This window comes from Octodon degus, unplaced genomic scaffold, assembly GCF_000260255.1.
Source record: "Octodon degus isolate 3935 unplaced genomic scaffold, OctDeg1.0 scaffold00164, whole genome shotgun sequence".
Classification (NCBI taxonomy): domain Eukaryota; kingdom Metazoa; phylum Chordata; class Mammalia; order Rodentia; family Octodontidae; genus Octodon; species Octodon degus.
The window spans coordinates 4,797,416-4,824,870 of NW_004524740.1; the positions used below are offsets into that span (position 1 = coordinate 4,797,416).

Genomic DNA, 27,455 nt, shown 5'->3' on the forward strand with positions numbered 1-27,455 from the left:
ATTTAATTGATTGAAATGTGATATGGTCATGGGTTTAAGTTGACATAATTTTATTTCTTAACTCTTAGCTATAATTATTTCTAAAAATTTTTGCCTCATACAGTGAAACAAGTAAAAGATCTGAGGTGCTTGAATAAAGAGCTTACATTCTTCACTGCAAGAGGAACTACTCTTTTAGCTAAAATTCATTTGTGGACACCTTTGTTTTATTGTCTTCATTTCTCAATGAACATATAAGTATGTCAAGACATAATACATATATTTCCATTACCACAGGTAGCTTGGAGTAGATGATTGTATGATTTAAAATAGAATCCCAGGGCTGGGGAGTTAGATCAGTGGGCCTCAGTGCCTGTCGGGCAAAGACCTGACTTGGATCCCCAGTACTGTGGCGCACCAAGTTGGCCCCAAAACCAGGCATGGTGGCACACACCTGTAATCTCACAGCTGGGGAGGCAGAGACAGGAGGATCACTATGAGTATGAACTGTGTAGCGAGAACCTCTATCAAATAAATAAGGAAAAAAAACTAAAAACAACTAAAATAGAAATCTAGGTTTGTACTACAGCACTAACTAGTGTGATCTTAATCAAGTTTCATTTCTTTTAGGCCTTGATTTTCTGGATCCACAACATTACAATAACTGCCATTTTCATAGGATCATTTTGCATACAAAACTGTGTTGGCATGCATATTTGTGCATGTGTTGGGGGGGAGGGAGGGAGGGATGGAAGGACGAGGGAGGGAGGGAAGGACGGAGGGAGAGAGAAAGAGAGAAAGAGAATGAGGCTGTATCAATACATCAAAAGGGTAAAATATATGAAGCAAATCAACCTGGACGCTGCCTAAACTAGTAAATCAACCTCACAGTATCATAAGTTGTTCACAGCATCTGCCTCACTGCTATCAGAAGTTGTTCATGCTCCCCAGGTCTCTCAATGGGCACTGAAGAGAGGTTATAGATATGAACAAGATAAAGGTCCTTGTCCCCTGGAAAGTCAGACTAGTGGGAAATACAAAGGCACACAGGAGACCAACCACAATATGACTGAAGGAAAGTGACATTTTAATAAGATTAAACAGAAAGATAATGCATGCTTAGTGGGAAGAAAACATGTTCATTTAAGTTTTACAGAACTAGATTTAAATCCAATCTCTCCAAACCATTGAACTTATAAAACAGGTATAACAGCACATATCAAAGGGCCGTCAGTATTAAAATAATGCATGTCGAACACTTAATACACTGTGAACTCAATCTATACCAGCTATAATGATGAAGATGAGGAAGTAGGTACTATAGGAGCTCAGGGGATAGCAACTCAGTAGAATTCACAAAAGCTAGAAGTTTGATTTACAAAGTTCAGTCACACTTCTATAAAGAAAATGTCAAACGGGGCTGGGGAGATGGCTCAGTGGAATAAGCACTTCCCTGGCAAGTGCCTGAGTTCAATCCCCGGTTCCACAAAAAATAAATAAATAAAGAAAGAAAAAATAAAGAAAATGTCAAAGGACAATGCAACGCAAACAATTACCGAAAAAAGGTTATTTTGTAAAAAACATATTACTAAAACAGCATCACTACAGTAAACTCACAGAATAGATGCCTATCCTACAACTCTAGATTTTATTAATAAAGCTACTGAGGATGTTTGAAATCCAACCATAAAGTACTCAAAAGACTTTTCCACCTCCCAGGTATGTATGTATGTATGTATGTATGTATGTATTTATTTATTTATTTTTTATTCGTGGTACAGGGGATTGAACTCAGGACCCTGCGCTTGCCAGGCAAGCACTTATTCTACTGAGCTATCTCCCCAGCCCTCTTCCAGGTATTTAAAACTTGAAGCTCTACTTAAATTCTACAAAAACTTTGTGGGCTCATATTCAGCAAAGCCCTGTGGGCAATTCCTGCCAGACATTAATCTACATCATAAATAAAATTCAATTAATTTGTGGTAGAAAAGAGCTTGCATTTTCTTAAATCCTAATTCTCCCTCAAAACAAAACAAAACAAAAGCACAACACTGATAATAGAACTCATTTCCATTGTTATTCTTTCCCATGGTGTCATCTTAAGGAGATAAAAATTCTATCCAAAACAACTTGAGTCTACTTGAGGCCATACTTACAAAAAAGGTATTGCACAATTATTTGAAGGTTTTGTTTTTAAGATATTGCAACAGGAATTATTTGTGTATAAAGTGTTCTTACACAATGTGCTTTTTAAAGAAGTCTACTGACATTTCCTTCTCAAAAATCTTCTTTGGAAAACATAATAGCTTGGAATTTTGTTTTGTAAGAAATAACCCAGGGAACTAAGTTATTTTTGTTTAACCAGTTAGCTTTTCACAAACAAAATAAATTCAGTTTAGAAATAACTTTTCAAAAGTTTGCCATTCCTAAAGATCTAACTATACTCTAAAGCCAAACAAGCAAAACCACGAGGTTTCTGAACAGTGAAGATTACAAAAGCAAGAGCTGGGGAGACAGCTCAGTGGCATAAGTGCTTGCTTAGCAAGCGCAAGGTCCCAAGTTCAGTCCCCCTGTACTGCAAAACAAAACAAAACAAAAAGATTACAAAAGCACCCAAATCTTTTTGCATGCTGACCTAACATTTAGGACAGTTAGAATCATCCTAAGAATCAAACAAACAGAAGAACCAGTAGCACTGAAACAGTTCTTGGATTTTAAGCCTTTTCTTTCTTTCTTTTTTTTTTTTTTTTTTTTTTTTTGGCAGAACCGGGGATTGAACTCAGGCCCCTGCACTTGCCAGGCAAGTGCTTATTTTACTGAGCCATCTCCCAGGCCCGATTTTAAGCATTTTCTAAAGAATCTTGCTTTACTCTTTGTTAAAAACAGAAACAAAAACACCCTTGAAAACATAGTTCCGTGGCCTCCTCTCCCAGTCACACTATCATAAAGTCTGCCGAACCGCGTGCCCCAGGCATTAAGAGCTGTCTGAGCAGCTATACAAGATTTCAAATTCACTGACTCACTCAATCAAAATTGCTCCAGGCTCCTTTCATGAAGTCATTATTTGAGAAGCAAAATCCCATACTTTAAATTGAATCTCACTCCCAATAATAAACTTTTTTTTTCAAAGTTTTACTGATAAACAGCAATGAGACAGTTTCAAATCAAATCGGAAGTACAGTTTCAACAAATAATACACTGCATATATTCTTCTTAGTGGTTAATTGCTGTACAAGATGCAGACTTGTGATCCTATTTACAAACACCATTAGAACAAATCATTCTATTCATTAAGAGAATGCAACTATATATCTATCCCAACCACTTTGAATACACAGATACAAAATGGACATTCATAGTTATACCCCATTTTTTTAAAGTTCCGTTATTGAATATTATAGGTGTGTAAACTCCAATAATAAACTTTTACTCTCTCAATTATTTCATTCCTTGTTCTCTCTTCAAATGTCTTACTTCATTTTCTACTTTCTTACTCAGCCATTGACTTTGTTTCATTTTAGCACAAAAGCAGAAGAAAAATTCCCCAATCCTACAATTAAGCCTACTAAGATACCCACACCTTTATTTCCTCAGTATTCTTCCTTTCTTTACAACTCACTAGAGCAGTATCCTCCACTCACCCACAGCCCCCGTGGCAATGGATGTTCTATGTATCATCCTGCCTCATTAGCTTGGGATTTATCAGACCCTTCCGTTACCTCTAGGTCTTTAATTTTTCCTCAAGCCACAGCAACATGACTTCTGACTTGACAAATCAAAAATTTCTGGCCAAGCGTGGTGGCACACACCCATAATCCCAGCACTCAGGAGACTGAGGCAGGATATTGCTGAGTTCAAGACCAGGCTAAACTGCAAAGAGAGACCCTGTCTCAAACCAACCAACCAACCAACCAACCAACCAACCAACCAACCAACCAACCAAACCACTCTCCGTCAAGATCACTAAGTACCTCCATGCTGCCAAATCCAAAGGACATATCTTACTACGCAGAAGCAATCACACTCTCCTTCTTGAAGTATTCCCATTTTTCTGGCTACTCCTTTGACAGCTCTTCCTGCTCCACTTCCTAGAGTTCTTCCTGGCCAGTTTCCTCCTCATGTTCTCTTCACATTCTCTCCCTCATGATGTCATCTATGCACTTGGCCTTAAATTCCCTCTACATACTGACAATTCTCTTTCTTACAAAAGCAGAATGATGTTCCACATGATAGTGTGCTATGAATATTCTTTCTGCATAAATAATTAGAATCATAGAAGGGAACTCATAAGCATTCAAGCCTTCCTACGCCTGTAATTCATAGTAACATCCAGAAGTAAAGTGACTTGGCTTATGTTACAAAACAAGTTAGTGACAAATCTAGAAGCAAGACCCATAGAACAGATGGCTTCCCTTTTTCCCATATACATATATGAATTGTACAATTCATGGGTTTCACTGAGATATTTCCATCCATCAGTTTTCCTGTCCACACTTCCTTTGGGTGGTCTTAATGATAGTAGAGAGTAGAGTGATATACTGGCAAGATACTCACTCCTCCAAAACTAAATCTACAATCATTTTTCTGTGAATTTTGAAAAAGACATGCTCAAACTATACAATGTTTCTCTTTCCAATAATAGCAAACTGGTATTATGATTTTTTTCTTTATGTATTTACTACAGGTTCTACAGGATCTCACTACACAGATTGGACTCCTAGTGATCCTCCTGTTTTCAGCCTCCCAAGCACTGGGATTACAGGCATGAGTCACCGCGCCCAGTCTCAATTGTCCTCTGAGTGCACCCTGGGGGCAGGGTCAGCACACAGGGGGTATGGATTGAAGCCTGGTCCCTGTGCCTGCCTAAGCAGGTGCTTCAGTCCATTGACCTATCTGGCCGGCCTTGGTATTACGATTTATGGATGTGATTAGAATAATTACACCTCAGATTCTGCTCAGCTATGTTTATTAATTCAAATTTCTAAATTGTAACATAGAGGATAGGAACCTGAAATGTGAAATGATAACAAATTCCAGATGCCTGGAGAAGATTTAGCCACATGGAAATACCCCCATGTACCTTGCTGCCTGTTTCAAAATTGTAACACCAAATACTTAATATAGCAAAAACACATACTATTAATCTCATTCACTATCATTACCATTATAAAGTGACCTATTTCATGGGCAAACAGGAAAACTTGAAACCAGAAAGCTGCCAGTAGGTCCTTACTGATTTGAGGCCATGTCAGGGAAAGACACACAGGACTAAATCCCAGAAATGAACTCATCCAACCCATTCCAATTCTGTTTACCTTATCTCAAAGTACTGTAGTTTAACTCTTGCATAGCTGAACACCACAACTACTAGTTATGTCTCTTCGAGAAAATAAGACTTTGCTTTTCAGTATACTGGAATACAACAATACCTCAATTCACAAACTTAATTTGTTCCACAATTTGGGGAAGATGGCTGCTGTTGTGTTCATTACCCAATGTGAAGTACCCAATGAAAGTGAAATTCTGCCAAATGCTTCTGTTTGTGAACCAGGTACTAACTAATCTCAGCTTTTCTCATTTGTAGTTTTATTTTGCTTGGGAGTCTAGCAGTAATTTAACTTTTCTATTTCAAGAGAGATCTCACATAATGACAGGCACTTAGCAGACAATATTAGCTTCTCTATGCCTTTTTCATCAATGTTAATTTTTTTTCAAAATTGAATAAATACTACTGAGTGTTCACATATACACTTGCCTTTTGTACTTCTTTATTATACAAAGCCTACAATGTAACTGATTTTCACAGCCTCCATAAACAGAAGCATCCATACAGACTCAGAAAAATTTTAGTTTCTTATGTTGCCACAAAAATGAATTATTTTTCATCACTCTAAACACTTTGAGATGTACTAAAAGGATAGTTTGTTTAAAAATTACCATGGGGGGGCCGGGGAGATGGCTCAGTGGAATAAGCGCTTCCCTGGCAAGCGCAAGGACCTGAGTTCAATCCCCAGTTCCGGGAAAAAAAAAAACAAAAAACCATGGGGCATATACGGTGATGGTATGACACATTGAACATTTTTATGAGCTATTTTTTATAATTTAACGAAGCAGGGTTAATTTTGGAAATTTGTAATGAAGTAATGTTGGTAGGATTCTTGGTAGGAATAACAGAAGTATTTCTAGCCTGTTTAAAGGACCAAAGTGTCTTTAAGCAGAAATCTGCCATACGTTCTTGACATTTATTGGAGCCTACTCTGCCTGCTGGTGCATGAATGTATTTTCTTTGTAAGAATGAGGCTGTTAAAATAAATTTCAATAACGGAACTTAGAACTTAGAAAAAATGGGGTATACCGATGAATGTCCATTTTGTATCTGTGTATTCAAAGTAGTTAGGATAGATATATAGTTGTATTCTCTTAATGAATAGAATGATTTGTTCTAATGGTGTTTGTAAATAGGATCTCAAGTCCGCATCTTGTACAGCAATTAACCACTAAGAAGAATATATGCAGTGTATTATTTGTTGAAACTGTACTTCTGATTTGATTTGAAACTGTCTCATTGCTGTTTATCAATAAAATTTTGAAATAAATAAATACAAATAAATTTAAAAAAATAAACTTCATATTATATGTAATAATGTTATTTATAGATGAGGTAAAATAGGTCAGAAGCAAATTCAAATGCCAAGTAATTTTCCTTGGGAACACAAATGTAGACAAAGCTGATGTGTTGCAGAGGTTGATATTAAAATGTGTGGTGTTTGTTTCTGACAGAAATGCTTTGAAAGAACTGCTAACATCAGCTCACAGAGGTCCTTTGTAGGCTGCACATCCAGTACTAAGACTATAATACTCCATTCAGTTTAAACATTAACCACATTTGTAATGCAAAAACAATGCAACCCTAAATTACTTGGTCCTTCAAAGAAAAAAAAAAAATTAAAGATGACACTGGTATAACCTCCTATGTAATATTCATGTTGTTAGAAAAGTTAAGGTGAAAGGGAAAAGAACAAGCAAGCCCTCCATTCTCATTTCTTGACATTATTCTAAAAAAACCCCATTTTTTTCCTTTAAAGAAAATTATCTTAAAAGTGAATACAGTACTACTGTCTCACAAAAATATTATGCCAGCTTTCCAAATGAAATACATACAAGACATGTAGGGACAGTGGACTTAATCTATACGTTTCTAATTCTTGCATTCAGAAGCATCTATCCTTAACTGGATTATTTAATACATTCAGTCATGGGTTACTCAAAATAGCTATAAATTTTCCTAAAACCATTAAGATAGAAGAATTGCAATGTACTCCTAGGAATCAAATGCAACAATCTTAATGACCAGTGTGGATTTCTGCAGCATCAAAAAGGAGTGACTCTGGCTCTAAGCAGACAATAGCATCTACCACATATTTTCTGAAAATTCATAACTGTGAGAAGTCTATGGAAAAAATTACTTGAACTTTTAAACATTCTAACATTTTTAAAATTAGGAAAATTAAAACCCTAGAATTAGGACACAATTTAAAGGTATTCAAAATTTCCATGAACTAATCACTTACTCAATAGTAGGCTAGCAGGTTAGAAGGGTACATATTTCTGGTCTAAATATTAATTTAGTGAATTATGAAACACATTCAGTTTACAAGATGATCACTGAAAAGACCACAGTTACAGATCAGCTTTCTCTCTCTCTTTGTGAATGCTGGGAGATTGAAACTACAGCCTCAAGATGCACTGAACACTAGGCTACAACCTGAGCTCCAGGCCTAATTTTTAATTAAATACATTTTAAGTAAAACTCACATTTTAAAAACAACAACAAAAATAAGAAATCCCACAACTTACACAATTCCTGTTTTGAGAGTCTGACAGATTTTTAGAGAAGGTTTCATCAATTTTTTCCAACATGTAAAAACACTTTTAAGATACTTCATGTTAACATATGATTTTATTTGCATGGACAAAATGTACAACTTACAGAATTACATCTTTTTTTGTTGTTGTTGCTGTTACTAGCTGTGTGGCATAGGCTAGCCTCAAGTTAGGTGATCTTCCTGCCTCAGCCTCCCAGGTAGTGTGATTACAGGCCTATATCACTATACCCATCTTAAAATTACATACCAAAAAAATTCTCATTTTCTCTTACATTCTCTAAGTTCATGTAGTTTTTCCCAATCATTACAACCTTGGCAAAACATTTTCACTAAAAAAAAAAAAAATAATAAAAAATGGAGAAATAGGAAGAAGGTCAAGAATTAAAGAGAGTGAAGCCAGAAGCAGTGGTGCACCCCTGTACTGTCTGCTACTGAGGAGACTGAGGAAGCAACTGGAAGAGGCCAACCTAGGCAACCTAGTGAGCCTTTCTCTCAAAATAAAATAAAAAGGGCTAGGGGGTGCAGCTCAGCGTTACAGCGTTCCTGGGCTCGATAACCAGTACAAAACAAATAAAAATCAATTAAAAAATAAAATTTTAACATAGTGTAAGAAATGCTAGACTAGAGCTGGACATTTTGAGACCTCGGGATGGACAATTCAGATGCTCTGTTAGCTTTTTTTTGATACCAGGGATTGAACTCCGGACCTTGCACTTGCCAAGCAGGCACACCAATGAGCTATCTTCCCAGAACACCTATAGCTTTTTAAATAGTAACAAGTTGGTTTGAATTCCAGTTTTATGGAAATGCAAACACTTGGAACAGACAAAATAATTTGCACAAAGAACAAAGTTAAAGGACTTCCCTAACTGGTTTCACCACTTGCTATAAAGTTAGCATACTCTGAAGTGTAATTTTGGCAAAAAGACAAACCATTAGGAAAGAATTCAGAATACATAAATAGACCCACATATATGGGGTCAACTAATTTCAACAAAGGCAATTCTATGGTCAAAGGAAAGTCTTTTCAACAAAAAGTACTACCATTACAGGCAGCAAAGTTAAAAATTAATTTACACTCAGGAAGGAAGGAACTGGACCCTCAAGGTAGTCAGCAGAAAAAAAAAAAGAAATTAAAATTGTGGCCAGAGGCCCATCAGAAGACCAGGCCTCGAGATAAAAGATGCAGTGGCCATATCTACACAGCTCCCCAAGGGATGAGCAGTGATGTGGAATTATACTATAATTGGTGTTAACCTGGTCCAATAAAGTCCAGATAGACATCAGTCACCTAGGTGGGTGACCACAGCATCCAGACCCATCCCTCCCCCAAAATGCCTTTGTTCTTTCCACGTACCCTCGCTAGGTGACCCACTTCCCTATTGGATCAGAATTAGCTAAGTAGCTGTACTTGTAATTTTAATGGCTGAATATAACTTGACTCACCTTGTACTTACCTCATGAATTTGCTATATAAAACAGTCTTAGAGAAGTGGCCTTGGTAGTACTTTTGGTTTCTCTCCTGTCTCTTAAGGAGCTCTCAATAAATCTTTCATACTTTTTTTTTTTCCTGAGACAGAGTTTTGCTAATAGTACAGAATGGCCCTGAACTCACTGTGTAGCCCAGGCTGGTCTTCAACTCACAGTGATCCTCTTGCCTCAGTCTGAGTGCTGAGAACATAGGTATGGGCTGCTGGCCCTGGCTTTAAATCCTTCCTATTCTTAACCTCCACTGTCCCTTAGAATTCATTCTTTGATTTCCGGGGACAGGGACACAGACATCTACTGTTTTGTTTTTTTTGGGTTTTTTTCTTGGGGGTGGGGGCAGTGCCGGGGATCAAACTCAGGATCTTGTGCTTGCCAGGCATGTGCATATGCCACTGAGCTATATTCCCATCCTCCACACACATCTAGCAGGTCTCCTTTATAACTATGATAAATGAGCATGGCCCTTGTCCTTCATCATATGCAATAATTAATTTGAAAAGGATGTAAGAACCTTTGTTCTTACATCCAAAATGTAAGAACTGAGATTTTGGTTTTACTTACATGAAGAAACATTATAAAGCAGTTAAAAATAAAAATTTCATATACTCATTAAACACTGTTGCATTCAGTGCACACTGGCAGGCACAGACACAGCAGAAAAGAAAAATTCAAATGTGTTAGGCACGGGTTACTGCTATAATAAATGATAAAGTGGTAGGTATGAAAATATACGTGCTTGAGCACAATTTTCAATACTATGGAGAAGCTTTCTCTTGAGGATTTGATCCTAGAGAAAAGGCTTGAAAAATGTAGGAAAAAGCAGTGCAGGGGATAGAAATGCAGATTTTGAGGCAAGGATGTGTCTAATGTTTCACTTACCCCTTATTACCAAAGCTACCAATAAATATAAATATTTAAATTTAAAAAATAGAATTCTGCAGATATATTGATCTCAATTTTATTACAATAGAATTTCTAGAAACAAACTAGTTGTAGAAGTTCAGTATTTAATATGTAATAAAAGCTCAGAAGCATTAAGCTACAAACAATTATTGGCATACATATATCTTCATGTCTGAATTTTTTTTTTTTTTTAGTATCGTGGGATTGAACTCAGGACCCTACGCTTGCCAGGCAGGCGCTTATTCTAGTGAGCTATCTCCCCAGCTGTCTGAATTGCTTTTAATAAACTTTTATTAGTTAAATCATAGAAAATACAACCCTGTCTTCAGAGACCCTCGCACCCTGTGTGGTCAGATGCCCACAGAAGCCTCTCTAACCGGCCCCATACATCCATCTGTTCTGCACCCACACATTCAACCAACTGATGATTGAAAAGCAAATAAAATGCATCTGCAATCAACAACACGGAGACTCCACCTTGCTCCACAAAGAACGGATATCATCAGAAGCTCAAGAAAGAACAAGTGCCGCAGAGACCTTGGGGAAAAGGGAACCTTCCTATGTTGTCGGTGAATAGAAAATTGTACAACCACTATGGAAATTGGGATGGGATTTCTCAAAAAACTAAAAACAGAAATTCCACTTGACCCAGCTATGCCTCCTTTAGGTCTCTTCCTAAAAAGCTAAAGACCCAGTACAGTGGTACGTGCACGCCCATGTTAGAGCAGTACAACTATGAAAGCTGCATCTTGGACGCAGTCGATATGCCCGTCAACAAATGAATAGATACAGAAAATGGGGGGTACCTATCTCTTCACCATAAAAACAGATAAATGAGTTATTTGTAGGAAAATTAATGCAAACAAGACCACAAAGCTAGGTCAAATACATCAGAAACACACAGCTAAATATTGCATGGTTTTCCTGAGAAACATGAAGTATAAATAATTGCAAGAACAAAGTAAATGACATGATAGGAGACAGGGTGGTAAACTTTGTGGACATGGGAAGCAGATCTGAGGATGGGGAGATGGGAGGGAAGTGAGAAAAAGGGGAAGTCAAAAGGATCAAGATGTGTGTGTACCTATTCCCTGTGATGTGTTTATTATGTACTGGAAACATAGTAATACAACAATCGTACCTGTGCTAAACACGGACAGCCCTTTTCTTGTCATTATTCCCCAAGCAACACGATTGTTCATGTAACACACAGCATTAGGTATTAGAAATGATTTGAACTGCATAGGAGTCCCTGTGTGATGGGGGCCGTAGAGTTTATCCCCACAGACAGAGCCTATAAATAGATCTTTGAAATTTATGAGGAACATGAACTCAGTGTATCTGACATCTAGCATCTCAGTTCGTTATCTAAATTATAATCCTGAATTTCTACTTATCTCCTGACCTACAAGCACCACTGGGATGATTCCTAAGTATCTTGAATTTAACATACCCATTCCTGCTCATATCTAACAATTGTAGAACAAACCAACTAACTTAGTCCTCCCCAAGCCTTCCTTTTTCCAGTACCTGGGACAACCACCTACCTGGTCACCAAACCCGGAAGCTTTGTCATTCCTGACTTCTCTTTTCCTTACCACTCATCCAATCTAGCACCAAATCCTATTACAAATACATTTAGTGTTACACTTCTTTCTCATTTTCTTTGCCACCCTTCTAGTTCACATCACATCGTCTTTGTCTCCCCCTGGGATGACAACAATGGACTCCTAAATTCTCTTCCCATTTCTATTCTTGGCCTCTCCAATTCATCCTCCACACACAAGCACACATGATCATACTATTAATCCTACTATTCCTCTACTTAAAAATTGCAGGATGACTTCCAGTTATACTCAAAATCAACATAAGCTCATTTTCATGATCTGTAAAACACTACTTGTCCTGTACTCTGCATAATTTTTCTACCACACCTTTTTTGGGGGGTTGGGGTGGTACTAGGGATCGATTCCAAGGCCTTCACATTGAGCTACATCTCCAGTCCTTTTTAATTTTTTTTTTTTTTTTTGACACAAGGTATCATTGAGTCACTAAGTTAATGGAACTTGCTATCCTCCTGCTCAGTCTCCCAGTGCTAGGATTACAGGCTTGAGCCACCAATGAGCTGGCTTTCTAGCTCATTTTATGTCACTGTGTTCTCAGACCATTTGTGCTCTAGCCTCAGAGACACGTATTCACAGTTAACTTTCTCTCAGTCCCTTGTTTGTTTCCTTATAAACTAGTAAATGACCTATATGATACTAGATAACTGTTCACAAACTAGCCACATGAGCAGTTAAAATGACAGGTGTCACTAGAAAATGATTTTTCCATGCAAAGACATTAAGCACTAGAAGATAGCATTAACCATCAAAAGCAGTTTGTTTCATGACCGAATTCTGTGTTATAGCTTCAAAGATAATGTGAACTTCCTTTGGTTAAGAATCCCACATGTTGTAAAATATTCACAAAATGAAATGTATACTCAGAGATATTTACTGACACTTCATTAATAATGAGCAAACAATAAATAAGCAGAAAAATGAAGACATTCCTGAAAGAGAAAGCCAGGACTTCCTAGCAATGGATCAGTGGCGACATGATAATAACCACAGCCTTGATTAACAACATGCTCAGCACTATTCTAAATGTTTTGCTTAAGTCTAACGATAAAAGTACTGACTCACTGTCCAGGAGGAAACTGAGCTAGCAAGAAGTAACCAGCTCAAGAATCACACTGTAAGAGCTGAAATTTGAACCCAGGTATCATAGTACAACCTTTTAACATGAACTATCTAGTCCTTTCATATAATCTAAGAAGACCAAAATTACTGTTAAAGAATCCAGACAGTAAGAGAAAACAATATTCTAGGGAAAATATACGGAATATAACATTCTTTAGCAATTATAGGTAGACTTGCTAGCACAGGATTACTCAATGATTGCCCTTACTTAAAATAAAGTATCACCCGAGGTGATAGGCACTTTAAAAGCTTACTTGAAGCTGGTTGTGGTGTAATCCTAGCACTGGGGAAGTGGGGGCAGGACAGCCAGAGTACAAGGCCCTAGTTTTAACACCCCAGCACCAAAAAGCTTACTCTTAAAAATATTTGTACATCTTTGTAAAAGTAGATTACCAATCAACACTTTATCTTCAATTTATCTTGTTTGTTAAAATTCACTTATCTAGAATTCGTTTTCACACTAAAAAGAGGTAACACAAAGGGGACTTGGGCAAAAGCAAGAAGAGCTGTGTGATCATTATCTTCAGAAAACAGACTAAACAGGTTTTGTGAAATCAATGGAACTCAAAAAGTTTCCAACAACACAATGAACCTACTCTTTTACCATGGCTTTTTAACCTAGAATGAAATAGATAAAGAGGATTCTATAGGTAAAAGATAGCTATCGGAATAGAACATTAAAATAACAGCATGGGGAAATAGTTTTAATTAAGAAATTAATACAGCTCACCTTATGATTAGCAACACTCACTAATGTGTCATAAGGATCTTGTCATTTCTACTAGCTAAAAAGAAAATATTTCAGTCTCTGACAGGAATCATGCAGGAACTCAGAATAACTGGTCTGAAGAAATAACATCATTTTCTTTCTGTAATTCACCCCACTGCAAATCTCTCAAGGACTTTTTGTTTTCCTACAATTTACAAGACTATACCAGCTAAAAAGGAAAAAAAGAGTTTGTGTTCATTGTGTACTCCTTTAGGACATTAAAGATCTTCATACAATGCAGGATGTTACCAAACCACATCAAAATGCTTAGGGATAACCTTAGCAGAACAGAAAGAGCACTTAAGATCTTAAATCCAGTTCCTGTTCAGCATTACCCATGCCAAATGACCTCGAGTAAACCAATTACTGATTGTCTCACGGCCATAATTTTCCCTTCTATTAAATGAAGGGACTGTTCATTGAGGTTCCTTTTAGTTCTAAATATTAGTTTCAGTAAAATAGTATTTCTTACTTAAAATAAGCTGAGGGCTACTTGTAACTTTCAATTAACAGAAGCCACTAAAAAAAAATGTATATACACTTTAGAAAAATAGTAATAGTATGTTTTCAATACACAGTATACTCATATGGGGGACCCTAAAGGAAGTCATACATCACAGAAAAGCCCGAATACCGCTAGCCCTTCAAGAAGAATGAAAATGCATGTGCAGCAACCTCAATGACCAAGGTTACCCAAGCAGCAGTTCATCATAATAATAAAGAGTCTAGAAGCTAATGGCCACTACGTCGAGCTAACGTGTAATTAGAGGCCAAAGGTAACTTGTACTAATCTCATGATGTCTCAATACATTTAGTATTAAAATACTTACACAAATTTTTTCTTTTCTTGAAGTGTGTATACATGTTCCTGGCAGACTCTGTATATAAGCAGTAAAGCTTGGAAATTCTCAAGGGATACGACATGGTTATTAGAAAGGATTGTATTTAAACTCCAAAATGCAAAACTATATTCATCTTCCAGCCACTTACTGATTAACCCAGATGATTAATTCAATGAATCAGAATATCAAACCATTCTTGGCCGGCTTGACTGTGTTCAAAAGTAGGACAAAGATCATCTCAGAAATATGATACTTTCAGATAAAAGAGTACATAATGTAAATGATCATATCACAAAACGATGCAAAGTTAAATAGTCTACACTGTTCCAGGTGTCAGTGAAATGATAAAAATCAATAATTTTTCACTTTACATAGTGACTTCACATTTGCTACCTTAATAAATCTTGTGACAGCTTATGAAGTAAAGTCTAGTAATACTTTTATCAACACAATTCAGACCAGCTCAGAATGTCAGGCAATCTGTTAACCACTGCCCAATCTATGCTGAAGCTCAGAATTCAATTCAAGTCCTCTGACTGCATGTTTCATGATTTTCAAAATACTAAAGAATGGTGTTGAATAATCAGTACTTGGATAACTGAATTGAACACAAAGTATATAAAATAATTTGGGATTTATATAATCAATAAGCTAAGTCATAGAATATTAATGATACATCTTACAATTTTATCTGTCAAAAACTTGTCACCTCATTTTAAAGACAAGTTGTGAAAAAACTTTAAAAAAATAAGAACAATATATGAATTAAGTAACAGACTAAAGACAAATACTGCACATTTTCCCTAATATGTGGAATCTGAAAAAGATGACAAAAAAGGAGGTAAGTAGACATGAGGAAAGGAATAAAGGGGGGATAGGAGTATAAGGACAAGTAATGGGAGAATGGATAGATATGATCAAAGTAAACTATATACACTGAAACCTCCCAAAAATGTAAAACTGGAGGGATTATAGGGTAAAAGTAGTGGAGTATTTGGGGTGATGATTAAAGTATTATGTGCATGTATGAATGTGCCAATTTGAAACCCACTAATCTGTATATGTATAGACAATATGTACTAATAAAAAGATATAAAGAAATAAAAAGCAGGACTAGTTAAACTAGCCGTAGGTAAAGTGTTAAAAGGGATCAAACCATTTATTGAAGTATTTTGGAAACCTAGTTATATGTGTATTTTCTTCTGTAATGTGAGCCATACGAATTTAACTGTATGGATCAAGTATATTCAAATAGCTGCAGAGATAGCTCAGAAGTCTAAGCCCTGCTTTGCCTAGGCAGGTGCCCTATGCCATACTGGCCTCACCCTGGGCATGCCAAGCTGGCCACCAAGACCAGGAGTGGCGGTGCATGCCTGTAATCCCAGGGCTGGGGAGGCTGAAACAGGAGGATCACTATGAGTCTGAGCTGCAGAGTAAGACCCTGTACCAAATACATAAAAATAATTTTTTAAAAAAAGTATATTCAGGGGGGCAGGGAGATGGCTCAGAGGAATAAGTATTTCCCTGGCAAGTGCAAGGGCCTGAGGTCAATCCCTGGTTCCACCAAATAAAAAAAAAGTATACTCAAATAGAGTATATCTTTGGTGGGGACAGAGGGTCTAGCTATATATCATTCAGGCTGGTCCTGAACTCACTATGTAGTCCAGACTGGCCTTGGCTTTGAACTCGTGGTGCTCCTCCTGCCTCAATCTCTGAAGTGCTAGGATAATAGGTGTGTATATCACCACACTTGGCTGAAAGTACATTTAAAAATAAAAGTATCAGTGGGCTGGCCAGATAGCTCAGTGGATTAAAGCAGGCTTAGGTAGATGCAGGCACCAGGGCTGATCCCTGGCTTGTTCTGCTGGCCTCTCCTCAGGGCAAGTAGAGACAACAAATGAGACTGGGAATGGTGGCACGTGCCTGTAATCCCAGCAGTTTGGAGGCTGAAAACAGGAGAATCAGAGTCCGATCTGTGTAGTGAGACCCTGTACTAAATTAAAAAAAAAAAAAGGAAGAAAACATGGAAACAAAGCTTTGTGAATGGGAGGGTAGGAGAATGCAGGAAAAGACAAGCAATATCAAGTACAAATTCTCTATGACAATTGTGATCATTTTATATATATATATATATATATATATATATGTATATAATGTACCAATAAACTCTAATTTTAAAGTTTCAGTTATCCCATTAATATCCCCTAGTTATTGCACTGATCAGGCCCAAAAATCTCCCAACTAGTGGATGGTAAGGACTTAAAAGAGACAAAAGGAATGATTTTAGGGCTCTGGGGGATCAAAAACCTTTTCACAGTGGACCAGCGAGAGAGTTCAGGGGACTAAGTGCCTGCTTTGGCAAGCGCAGGAACCAGGGTTTGATCCCTGGTTCTATATTCTGAGCCAGCCCTGGCCCCACCCCCAGGGTGCATATTGCTGGCTGAGCTGGCAAATTAAGGCATGGTGGCCGACACCTGTAATCCCAGCACTGGGGAGACTGAAAACATCACTGAGTCCCAGCTGAGTAGTGAAACCCTATATCAAATAAATGAAAAAAAAACCTTTCACAGATATTTTCTGGGGTTTAAGACAAAGAATTTCTCTAGGCAGCCTGTATTCATTATACTGACAAAGGAGGGGGATACTGAAGAAGATGCAGGAATCAGGGTAGGTCTTGGGAATCCCTGTATGGTCTTCTCCAAGTAAGAAGTTATACTAATTTAGGAGAATTATGTTATTTCCAGGGAGGTCTCCACCTGGAGTGAGATGTCTGTAGCTACAGTCTTTATCTAGTTAACAGAGGGGTCCTTATCTGTGGCCTTCTCTTGTCCTTTGAGGTGCCAAAGCTTTGCCCAACATTACAGGCTGCTATCTCCAGACCAGGTCCCCAGATCTTGGGCAAACATACAAGTAAGTATAGAAAGACAACTGGGTAACAAAATTCCTGCTCAGAGTCACTTTGCAGGGGTCTCCATCATTAGAGTTTTTAAATAATACAGGTTGCCAGTGAGTGTGGTGTAGCACCCACACAATCTCAGCTGCTTGGGAGGCTGATGTAGGAGAATCACAAGTTCATGGCCAGCTGGGCACCTTGATCAGATCTGTCTCAAAAATAAATGGCTGGTGAAGTTCTTTAGTGATACCACCACAAGACCCCAGGTTCAATCCTGAGTACTTCCCGTGTTCATGAGTAGGCAAGTAAGTAACATATGAAAGATTTTTACTTTTGCATCATTTCACATCTACACAAATTGGTCACGTTTGTAGGGGTACCACCCTCTCTCTTCCAAAGGCCAATAGGAACAATTTCAAATGCATATAATGACGCCTTCTAATGAACAGTTTCTTCCCATCATCAATGCTAAAAATACACAACTAAAATCAGTTAATGACAATGAATAGGTAGTACCAGCATATTAAATTCTCTATCATTACAAAACTAGAAATACTTGTTCAAACGTTTCCAATGACCAATCCAATCTGTCTACAAAACTTCTGAAAAGCACCAAAGGAGATAAGAAACAATGGTACCAAGAAACATAAATAGTGCAAGTTTAGCACGGAGCTGCAGACAATTAGATGACCATAAAAAATCTACTGAAGGTCATTAAGTTTGGGTTGTTTATTTGTTTATTCTTTTGAGACAGGGTCTCAATATGCAATTCAGGCTGGCCATGAATTCATTAAGTAGCTCAGGTTGGCCCCGAACTCCAGGAGATCCTCCAGCCTCAGGTTTAGGAATGCTAGGCTTCCAGGTATGCACTCCCACACCTCCACACCCGGCTTGGAGGTCCTTAAGTAACCCAGCAGTGTGACAGAGCCATTTATGGTCTCCTGGAATTTTAAAGACTAAATTGACCTTCATGCGTTATCGCAAATATGTTCACGGTAATGAAATACAAACATTGGGAAACCAAGGATTTAGGAAAAATGCAGAGAACTGTATTTTTCATGGGCTCTCTCCCAGTGGGAGATCCCAGCAAGCTTTCCATGAAGCGCAGGCCCATTCCCTTGACTACCCTATCCTATTACCAGGGCTTTAGATGGCACTTACACACTAGGTGTTTTTAGAAGCGAATAAATTTACCATGTCGCGCTAGCAGCTGGGGAGGGCAAGAACCAAACTGGAAGCTCATCAAACAGCTTGCTCACCAGCAGAGAAGACGTTCTTCATCTGCTCCAAGGTCCCGGACACCCCGGCAAGGTAGGGTTTGCTAAGAAGCCGAGTACGGCATCCTCGACTGTGGAGAGGAGAGCGAACGGAAAGGAGTCCAGCGTCTGGGTTCAATGTCCGGTTAACCCGCGAAGGACAGGTGTCCCAAATAGATTGACCACGTCCAGGCTGAGACATCCAGAATCAGCAGCGCCCCAACACTCCTGAAGTCGAAATCTCCGTGCCCCAATTTGCAATGCCGTGAACAGGAGAACGCAGGAAGAAGCCAAGTTCTGAGGATAAAACAGCCTCAGACTTCCGTCCCTAATTCCCCGCTTACGTTTACTTACCCGCTTCAACCCCGGCTTCTCCGGACCTCAGGATCCTGGAAGCGGCTCCCGACCGACTCTCACACCCGCCGCTGGGCTCCGGCTAACCGGAACTCGCCAGCGTCACTTCCGGCCGGGTCTCCGCAGAGACCGCCTCCAAGAGAGAAACGTTCCGCCCTCCCTTCGGCAATCTTGGCTGATCCTCGCAGGATTTCAGTTCAGCTCGTAGTTCGGATGCCGTGGGCGTGGCAAGAGGAAGAATAACTCCTCCCCTTGTGGTTCTTGGTCCGGAAGTAGTTACCAGAAACACCGGAAGAGCTAGCTGGCGCGCGAGAAACGTGTCGGCTTCCTACAAGTGAAGACGAGAAAGGTGAGGCTGAGGTGGGGAGGTACTGTAGGTAGGTCGATCCTTTCCAGGGAGAAGGAGATTAATACAGCACCACGTTCTCCGTCCAATTGGAGGGTTTCTTCCTGGCTCATTCCATAACTACTAACCCCTGTTCATCTTGTTAAACTGCATTTCTCTCACTGGCTACTGGATCCCTCTGCCAGTTTTGCAAACCAGTTTTTTTCTTAGTATATATTTAGTACAGGGTCCACAGGGTCTCACTGCACAGACCGGACTCGTAGTGATCTTGTTTTCAGCCTCCCAAGCGCTGGGATTTCAGGCGCGCACCACCACGTCGTCTCAATCGCCACCTCAGCGCGCCCCGGGGGCGGAGCCGGCGCGGCACAGCGGGGATCGAACCCGATGCCTGCGTCTGCGTAAGCAGGCGCTTTAATCCGCAGAGCTAACGGCCGGACCTGCCGTCCAGTTTTTTAGAAGGAAAAACCGAGATACAAGGAAGGAGTGGGACCCAGAATTCTTATTTTCAGCCCAAGCCCCCTCCTTCGGCAGCATCAGTGCACTCCGGGTGTGAGGCAAACGGGCCTCCCGCACTGCTGAGTATTGAGCGGGTTGTGTTTCAAGCCGTTGCGTTGCGTGGAAAGATTTCTAAAAACCAGAAGTTTTATTCTCCGGTGTCATATAGAAATAGCGTCTAGAGAAGCATTTAATTCTCCACACAGCGAGCACTGTATTAGACACTGGGAATACGTGCCAGAGAAGTTTTGAAAAAGAAATAATGCAGCCTCGCTTGGGGATGGTAAAGACTTCTCAATAACATAGGTGACTAGGATGTTTTTATTTGTTTAAATGGAAAAGACGAGATTATTCTGGGGAGAGATTGCTGCTTGAACGGATTTAGTGTGGCTGAATGGTACATTGTGTAGTAGGAGAGGAATTTAGGTGGAAATTGAACGCTGCAGCCAAATTGTCTAGTGTCTTTGAGTTGGTGCTGAACGAATTTTGTTTTAGCCTGCAAGTGTCTAGCTGATTTTTGAGCATGTGTTTTAAATATGTAATTTTAATGGCATTAAGGATAGGATAAACAAGAATAACAGAAGTAAATATGGAAAGGATTAGAATTAGAAAATGTAATTTAGGAAGTTTTTGGAAAGATAATGAGAGCTTTGTAAGTGGAAACAGGACAGGGTTAAGAAAAATTCAACAGGATTTAGTGGCTAAACATAGGAGAAAAAGTGCAGATTTACTTAGAAATCAAAAGTAAAGAAAAAGAATGTTTAAATGCACACAGTCCTGGATTTTGATGCATAGCACTACAGATAGTTTTTGCATACAGGGGTTTGGGAATAAATGAGATTGTTCAAGTGATGAAATTTATGGACTGTCTCCTCCCACTAGATGTTAACTCTATGGGACTGACTGTTCTGTTTGTTTTGGTACACTGACTATCCAGGCTTCAGAACAGTTCCTAGAATGCACACTAACCCCTCAGAGATGTCCCACTGATTGATTGAATGGAAAGAGAAGAAACAGACGAGCGCAGTTCCGTAGAATTTTCTTTAGTGAACCATATATTCATTCTGTATCTCCTGATAGAAGTTACCATTAGTCACTTTCTACTTGTTATTAAGCTCTTGAAAGATAGCTAACTGCAACGGAAGAATTGAATTTTAAGTTTACATAACCACATGTGGTTAATGGCTGTTATAACCATGAGATAGAAGCTCAAAAGAGGGCCATGTATGTAAGCTTATGTAATTCAGTACATATATCAGTGGCAGAGGATGTAGAGCTCCAGAGAAGACTAAAAAAGCTGTGAACAAGGTAAGAATGACAGTTGGGGTGAAAGTTGGGTTAAAGAATTTAAGGGAAGAAAGAGTGATGAGAATGCTTAGTGGGGAAAGCTCAAGATGGGGCTTTAGGTTCCTTAACACTTTGAGTAGAATGGGGAGGATTGGTGCACAGAAGAGATAAAGAAAAAAAAAAGAGAGAGAAGGATAAAGAGTTCAGTAATTTCTGATATAATGGAAAGAGGAAAAGCAAGGCAGTAGTTAAAGGTTTGAAGATTTGGGAAAGTCTTTTTTTTTTCTGGTTGGAAAATTCGGACAGTGACGTGTGAAGTGGGATTAATGAGGGGCGCAAGGCTCGGCAGGTGATGGGACCAAGAGCAACAGGGAAATGTGTTTAGTCAGGCAGGGTAATTAGAAGGCATGAGAGGAAGGATTTATAGGCCATAGTTGTTTTACTGCGCTGTCATTGCTTCAAATTGAAAGACTAAGACTATTAGTCTCAAGTGTCCAGTTCATTAATGTGTAGATAATCAGTGTGTGAGAAAGAGATTGAAACCCTTTTAGGAGGAGTTAGATGATTGAGTTGACATGAAATTAAAACAACCAGATTTTATAATCAGAGACCTCATTTAGATATGGAACAAAAGCAAAAGTTTGAACATTTCTGGAATTTTTACCCTTCTGTTTTACTGATTTTTTTTTTTTCTTGGCCTGAATATGCCTTCAGGGCATTTCTGGTTTGGTGGGAGTAACCAGAGCAACTTGAGCCTCGCTGCTTTTTTTAAGCAGGCACGTGAACAACTGAGCTAATGGGCAGGTCCCATTTTTTAAACTTATTTAGTACAGGGTCTCACTACACAGATCAGACTCGTAGTGATCCTCCTCTTTTCAGTGTCCCAAGTGCTGGGATTACAGGCATGCGCCACCAGGCCCAATCTCATTCATCTCAGCACCCTCTGAGGTGGGCAGGGCTGGCACAGTATGTCAGGGATTGAATCCTGGTCCTGGTCCTTGTGCTTGCCTAAGCCAGTGCTTTAAGTCCACTGAGCTATCTGGTCCCACTGACTTCTTATTGGTGTGTTTTGATGAAGTGGAGACAGTGAACCTTTGATAGTTTTACATATGTCTATCTTACTATGTTACTGTGGATAAGTAGCTTCTCTGTTTGATCTTTATTTTCTCATCTTCAAAATGAGTGTTACATGCTTTTTATGGTCATATTGGCAGTAAATAATAGTTGTGTGGAAATAAATAATAGATTCTCCAAAAAGTTCTTCACTAGTTTTCTTGTATTTTCTGCTTTGATTGCAGAAGTTAGGTATTGAGAAGATAGCTCTAGAAAGAATTGTAAATTGCAGAGGGAATTTTGGTTGGTGTTTTAGAAAGTGCCTAAAAATGATTATAATGAACTCAGATAGTTTCATAACATTAAGTAGCTGATTCAGATAATTAAGATTTGTACCTGCAGAGGAAAGGCTTGGATTAGAGATGGTGACTTATGAGGGTAGCAGGTTATCTTACTATTTAAATATTTAAAAAATCTTTTATAGTTTTATTTGGTGCAGGGTCTTGCTACACAGCTTGAACTCATAGTGATCCTCCTGTCTTAGCCTCCCCAGAGCTGGGATTATAGGCGTGTGCCACCACGCCCATTTTGGTATGGCATGGGGTAGCAGGTTCCAATCCAGGTCCTTGTACTTGCCAAACAGGCACTTAGACTGCCAAGCTATCTCCCCAGCCTATTTTAATTAACTGTGACCTACATTCAACTTTTATTTATTTTTTTCTGTATTTGGGGGAAGGGTCTACAGGGTGTTCAGGGCCTCATTACTAGATCGGACTCCTAGTGATTCTCCTGTTTACAGCCTCCCAAGAGCTGGGATTAGAAGTGTAGACCACCACGCCCAGTCTCAATCCCTGTCTCAGCGTGCTCCAGGGACAGGGCTGGCACTGCAGGCCTAGGAATTGAACCCTGGCCCCTACACCTGCTTGCAAGTGCTTTAATCCGCTGAATACTTGGCTGGTCCTCAACTTTTAAAAGTAGTGTTACCCTAAATCAAAGCTGAAACAAAATGTCACATGTGATTCCATTTATTTGAAATGTTTGGAATAGGTTAAGTCCATAAGCACCAAGTAGATTAGTGGTTGTCAGAAAAAGGAAAACAGGGTTTACAAAGTAAGAGGTTGCTTTTGGTGAACGTAAAATGTTCTTTGGAAATAGTGTTGATGGTGGCACAGCTTTGTGGCAATACTGCACAACACTGAATTGTACAGTTGAGAAGGGTGAATTTTATCTTATGAGATATATTTCTACTGGGAATTGAACCCAGGACCTCAGGCTTGCCACGCAGGTGCTGTGTTGCTGAGCTACACCCCTGGGCCTGTGAATTATATTTTTAACAAATGAGATCTATTAAGTGTCCTGAAATGAAAACCTGGTAACACTGCATAATCTTCCTATCAAATGAATTTAAAAAATGTTAATATTCTTTAATCTAATGAAGAAATTTATGATAAGTATTTCCAGGACTATCATTCATGTCATGTGGATTATGGATTTCTCATTCTTTTTTTTTTTTTGGAGGAACTGGGGATTGAACTCAGGCCCTTGTGCTTGCCAGGGAAGTGCTTATTCTACTGAGCCATCTCCCCAGCCCCTGGATTTCTCTTACTTGCACACAAGTATGGTGGCTTCATGTTTACAAAAACTTGGACACTCCCAGAAATGTTGCTTGTAGCTATACATAGAAGCACTATGAATTCTAAAAGCCTCAATGTAGGCTGATAGAGCTGTTTTATTGGGACTCAAATATAAACAACTTCTTTGCTAGGTTAACATGATTTTCTATAACAGGATAAAGCATGGATGATCTGACTTCAGTTATACTTCACAAAAAAGTATAAAACTATATCAGGGCTAGGGAGGTGGCTTAGTGGAATAAGCGCTTCCCTGGCAAGCACAAAGGCCTAATTTCAGTCCCCGGTTCCGCAAAAAAAAAAAACTACATTAAAAATAATATAATTTGTGATCATATTTAAGTGAATTTGGGCTCTAAGCTTAGATATTATACAAATTATATGAATGTCCAGAGGTAAAACTGCATCTTTGCAAGGTTTCTAGCCTTGCCTTGTGCCTAGTAAATGATAGCAGAGTACCTCAACGCGAGCCCATTGTTGTCAAGGTCAGAACTGAGAGCCAAAATACAAACACACAGCTTTTCAGGAAAGGGCTATTTTTCTGGTTTCCCCTTTAAATCTTTTAGGTATAGTGGTAAAATACCATTTCTTCTCTCCACAAGATTTAAGAAGACTGAGTAAGAGTTTTTGAACCAAAGAATACTCACACCAGTTCAAATGGCCTAAATTGATGTGGATACTTGAATATTTTCTATTCCAGAGAGGATGGATTGAAACAGTGCATACAAAAGATCCAAAGTATATTTTGCCTTTCTTCTAGATGACCTCATATAGTTGTAACATATTGCTTGCTGCCTATAGTCCATGTGTTTATGTGATAAGCTTCTGAGTTTTTCTTCCACTGGTATACAGTGTTAACATTTTTTCTTTGTTAGGATGCTCTCCACGTCCTTGATTATGGAGTACTTGGCTCATCCTGGCACACTCAGCTTGGCTGCTGGAGTTGCTTGTGGTGTGTGCCTGGGGTGGAGCCTCCGGGTTCGATTTGGGATGGTCCCTAAAAACTTGACCACTGAGACAAACACAGACACCGGAACTGAAGCAAACATCTTGGGAGAGAGTGGGGAGTACAAAATGGTTCTTGTGGTCCGAAATGACTTAAAGATGGGAAAAGGAAAAGTCGCTGCCCAGTGTTCTCATGCTGCCGTTTCTGCCTACAAGCAAATTCAAAAGAGAAATCCTAAAGTGCTCAAGGAGTGGGACTATTGTGGCCAGCCCAAAGTGGTGGTCAAAGCCCCTGATGAAGAAACCCTGATTGAATTAATGACCCATGCAAAAATGCTAGGACTGACTGTAAGCTTAATCCAAGATGCTGGACGTACTCAGATTGAACCAGGTTCTCAAACTGTTCTAGGCATTGGGCCAGGACCAACAGATCTAATTGACAAAGTTACTGGTCACCTAAAACTTTACTAGGTGGGCTTTTGTATGACCATGATCCTATCATAGGTGTTTGAAGCCTGTCAGATTCTAACAATAAAAGTTCAATTTCTCCTCAATTTAACTGTTCTTGAGATGAAAATAAAATCCATTCCTATGTTGTCATATGCGTCCAGCTTAAATATGTAAGTGCTGGTTGAGTGGTCTTGGTGATTCAAATGGGCGCTAAAAAAAAATGCTGGAAAGGGATCATGATCAAGTGAAATTAAAAAGGATAACAAATTTCCCTTTGCAGTTTTGACCCTTTGTGTGTCAGCTTTTCCCTGAGACTGTGCTGCTGATCTGTGGGAAGAACAGGCTCATGAATGAAATTCTTACTGAACACAGCTACCGTTTGTGTCTCATTACTTTTGGATGGCCGATAGCCAATTTTATTAATTGATCATAGTATAGACACACAGTGAAGGCTTATGGTTTAGGATGTCTAGATTTTTGCATTTCAGTTAAAATTTTATAGCATTGGGATATGACCCACCTGTACAGTGTTTCATGTTTTCCTCAACCCACACTGACCAAATGTTCTCAGCAGTGGTCTAAGTTATAGTCTATAAAAATTCCTTTACTTCCCTTCTTTTAATAATGAAATCTTTGAAGCTTGTAAAATGAGCTTATGGACTTTAAAGGCAGAAAGAGCGGGCCCATGTAATAATTTAGGGTAATTTGTTAACCCTTGTTTCTTTCCCCGGAACTTTAAACAATTGAATCATTTAAGGGTACCATTTCTTCCTTTTGATTTTATATACTTAACAATTCTAGTAATCATTAGGCTGGATGTAAACCAGCTCTCAACTCCCAAAAGGCACAGAGCTTCTTGTATTTTTTGTTAAAAGTAATTTTTCTTGGAAGTCTAGGAAGATTCTAACAGAAATTTCTAATTCACTCTATTTCCATTAACTGTAAGATGCCAGGAAAACATGTGATAGGCCCTTCTTCTATTGTTCCAAGTATCCATTGTTAATAGAAACACAAGGAGCAAGACAGCACCACTTCGGAGACTTCTAGGAAGATTACTTGAAAATTTGAATGCCTGGTACACTTCATTGAGTTTACAGTGGCATGACAGCACAGGAGAAACTGCAACAGCTACAGTAGCAACTGTTTCTAAACAAAATGTTTACACTAAAGTTAAGTGATGCAACAACATGTAACTCAATTGAACTCAATCCTACATGGTGTGATTGTGCTTCAGATAATTTCTGAGCCTTGCCTCAGTCCAAATTCAAAGTACAGCCCAAACAGGATGGCTTAGAGTGGCTGATTCAAGGAACTGTAATAAGTCATGACCTATCTAGTAGGAAAAATAGTACAAAAATTCTTGTAACTGGAAATATACAGCGCTGTTTTTCATTTATACTTGGCATTTTATAGGACTCTTAACAGTTATACTAAGTGTACTCTGCATAGCCCACGTAGTCTCTGTGATAAATTATTTTTATAATATATATTTTTGACATTTGCAGTGATGATACAAAAGCAGTGGTGGGGGAGAACTGCTTCATTTCCACAAATCCCAGCAGGGATTCCTACCAGTACCGGAGACTATCCTTCACTGCTCTGCACTCACAGTAAAATTTTACTTAATGTCCTTGATGAAAACAACAAAAATTTTTGACCCATGAGTATTTTAACATTCCATGTTACATTGAACATCTCTGCAAAAGAACTGCTATATGAGTAAACTAGGTTGTAATGCATTTTTACTTGCAAGAAAACTGAACCTGGATCCTTTCCTCATAAGCTAAATGAACTAGTCACATAAAAGGAAGACTGCTGACAGTATTTTGGAAGATATGTGCCTGTCCTTGGAGCTGTAGGCTGTGGGAATGTCAGTGCTAGAGCCTAGTATGTACAAAGCCCTGGGTTGAGTCTCAAGAAACTGCCAAAAACAAAGCAAAACTTTTCTGGCATCAGTGTTCCTCAGAAATATGATTTTAATAAAATTGACAATTGGAAAAACAAGTTATTAGTTCCCATATAACCTGTGCATAAGTGTCCATGTTTATATGCAGTCCCATTTTGGTTTCTAGTAATAGTAAACATCAATGGATATAAAGGTCAAATGAATTTTGGGAATCTTAATTGGAAAATA

The 27,455-nt window shown here is 38.8% G+C and overlaps 2 protein-coding genes across 5 annotated transcripts in view; one reads left to right on the forward strand and one right to left on the reverse strand.

Moving 5' to 3' along the window:
* The window catches only part of Vmp1 (vacuole membrane protein 1), a 121,181-nt gene extending 101,969 nt beyond the window's left edge, over window positions 1-19,212 (reverse strand). Inside the window, exon 1 of the mRNA XM_004643034.2 lies at window positions 19,115-19,212. The gene's annotated coding sequence lies outside the window, so the exon portion shown is untranslated. The remainder of the gene's footprint in view (window positions 1-19,114) is intronic.
* A 101-nt stretch (window positions 19,213-19,313) lies between these two features.
* Ptrh2 (peptidyl-tRNA hydrolase 2) lies at window positions 19,314-25,600 on the forward strand. Of its 4 annotated transcripts, none has more exons than XM_023703128.1 (2): window positions 19,314-19,491; window positions 24,802-25,600. In XM_023703128.1, the coding sequence occupies exon 2, from the start codon at window positions 24,803-24,805 to the stop codon at window positions 25,340-25,342; it is 540 nt and encodes a 179-aa protein (XP_023558896.1). In that variant the 5' UTR covers window positions 19,314-19,491; window position 24,802; the 3' UTR covers window positions 25,343-25,600. The 4 variants fall into 4 exon arrangements, with proteins under 4 accessions (XP_023558896.1, XP_004643092.1, XP_023558895.1 ...); XM_004643035.2 differs by having other exon boundaries at window positions 19,314-19,463; XM_023703127.1 differs by lacking the exon at window positions 19,314-19,491 and adding an exon at window positions 19,845-19,858.
* The last annotated feature ends 1,855 nt before the right edge of the window (window positions 25,601-27,455 follow it).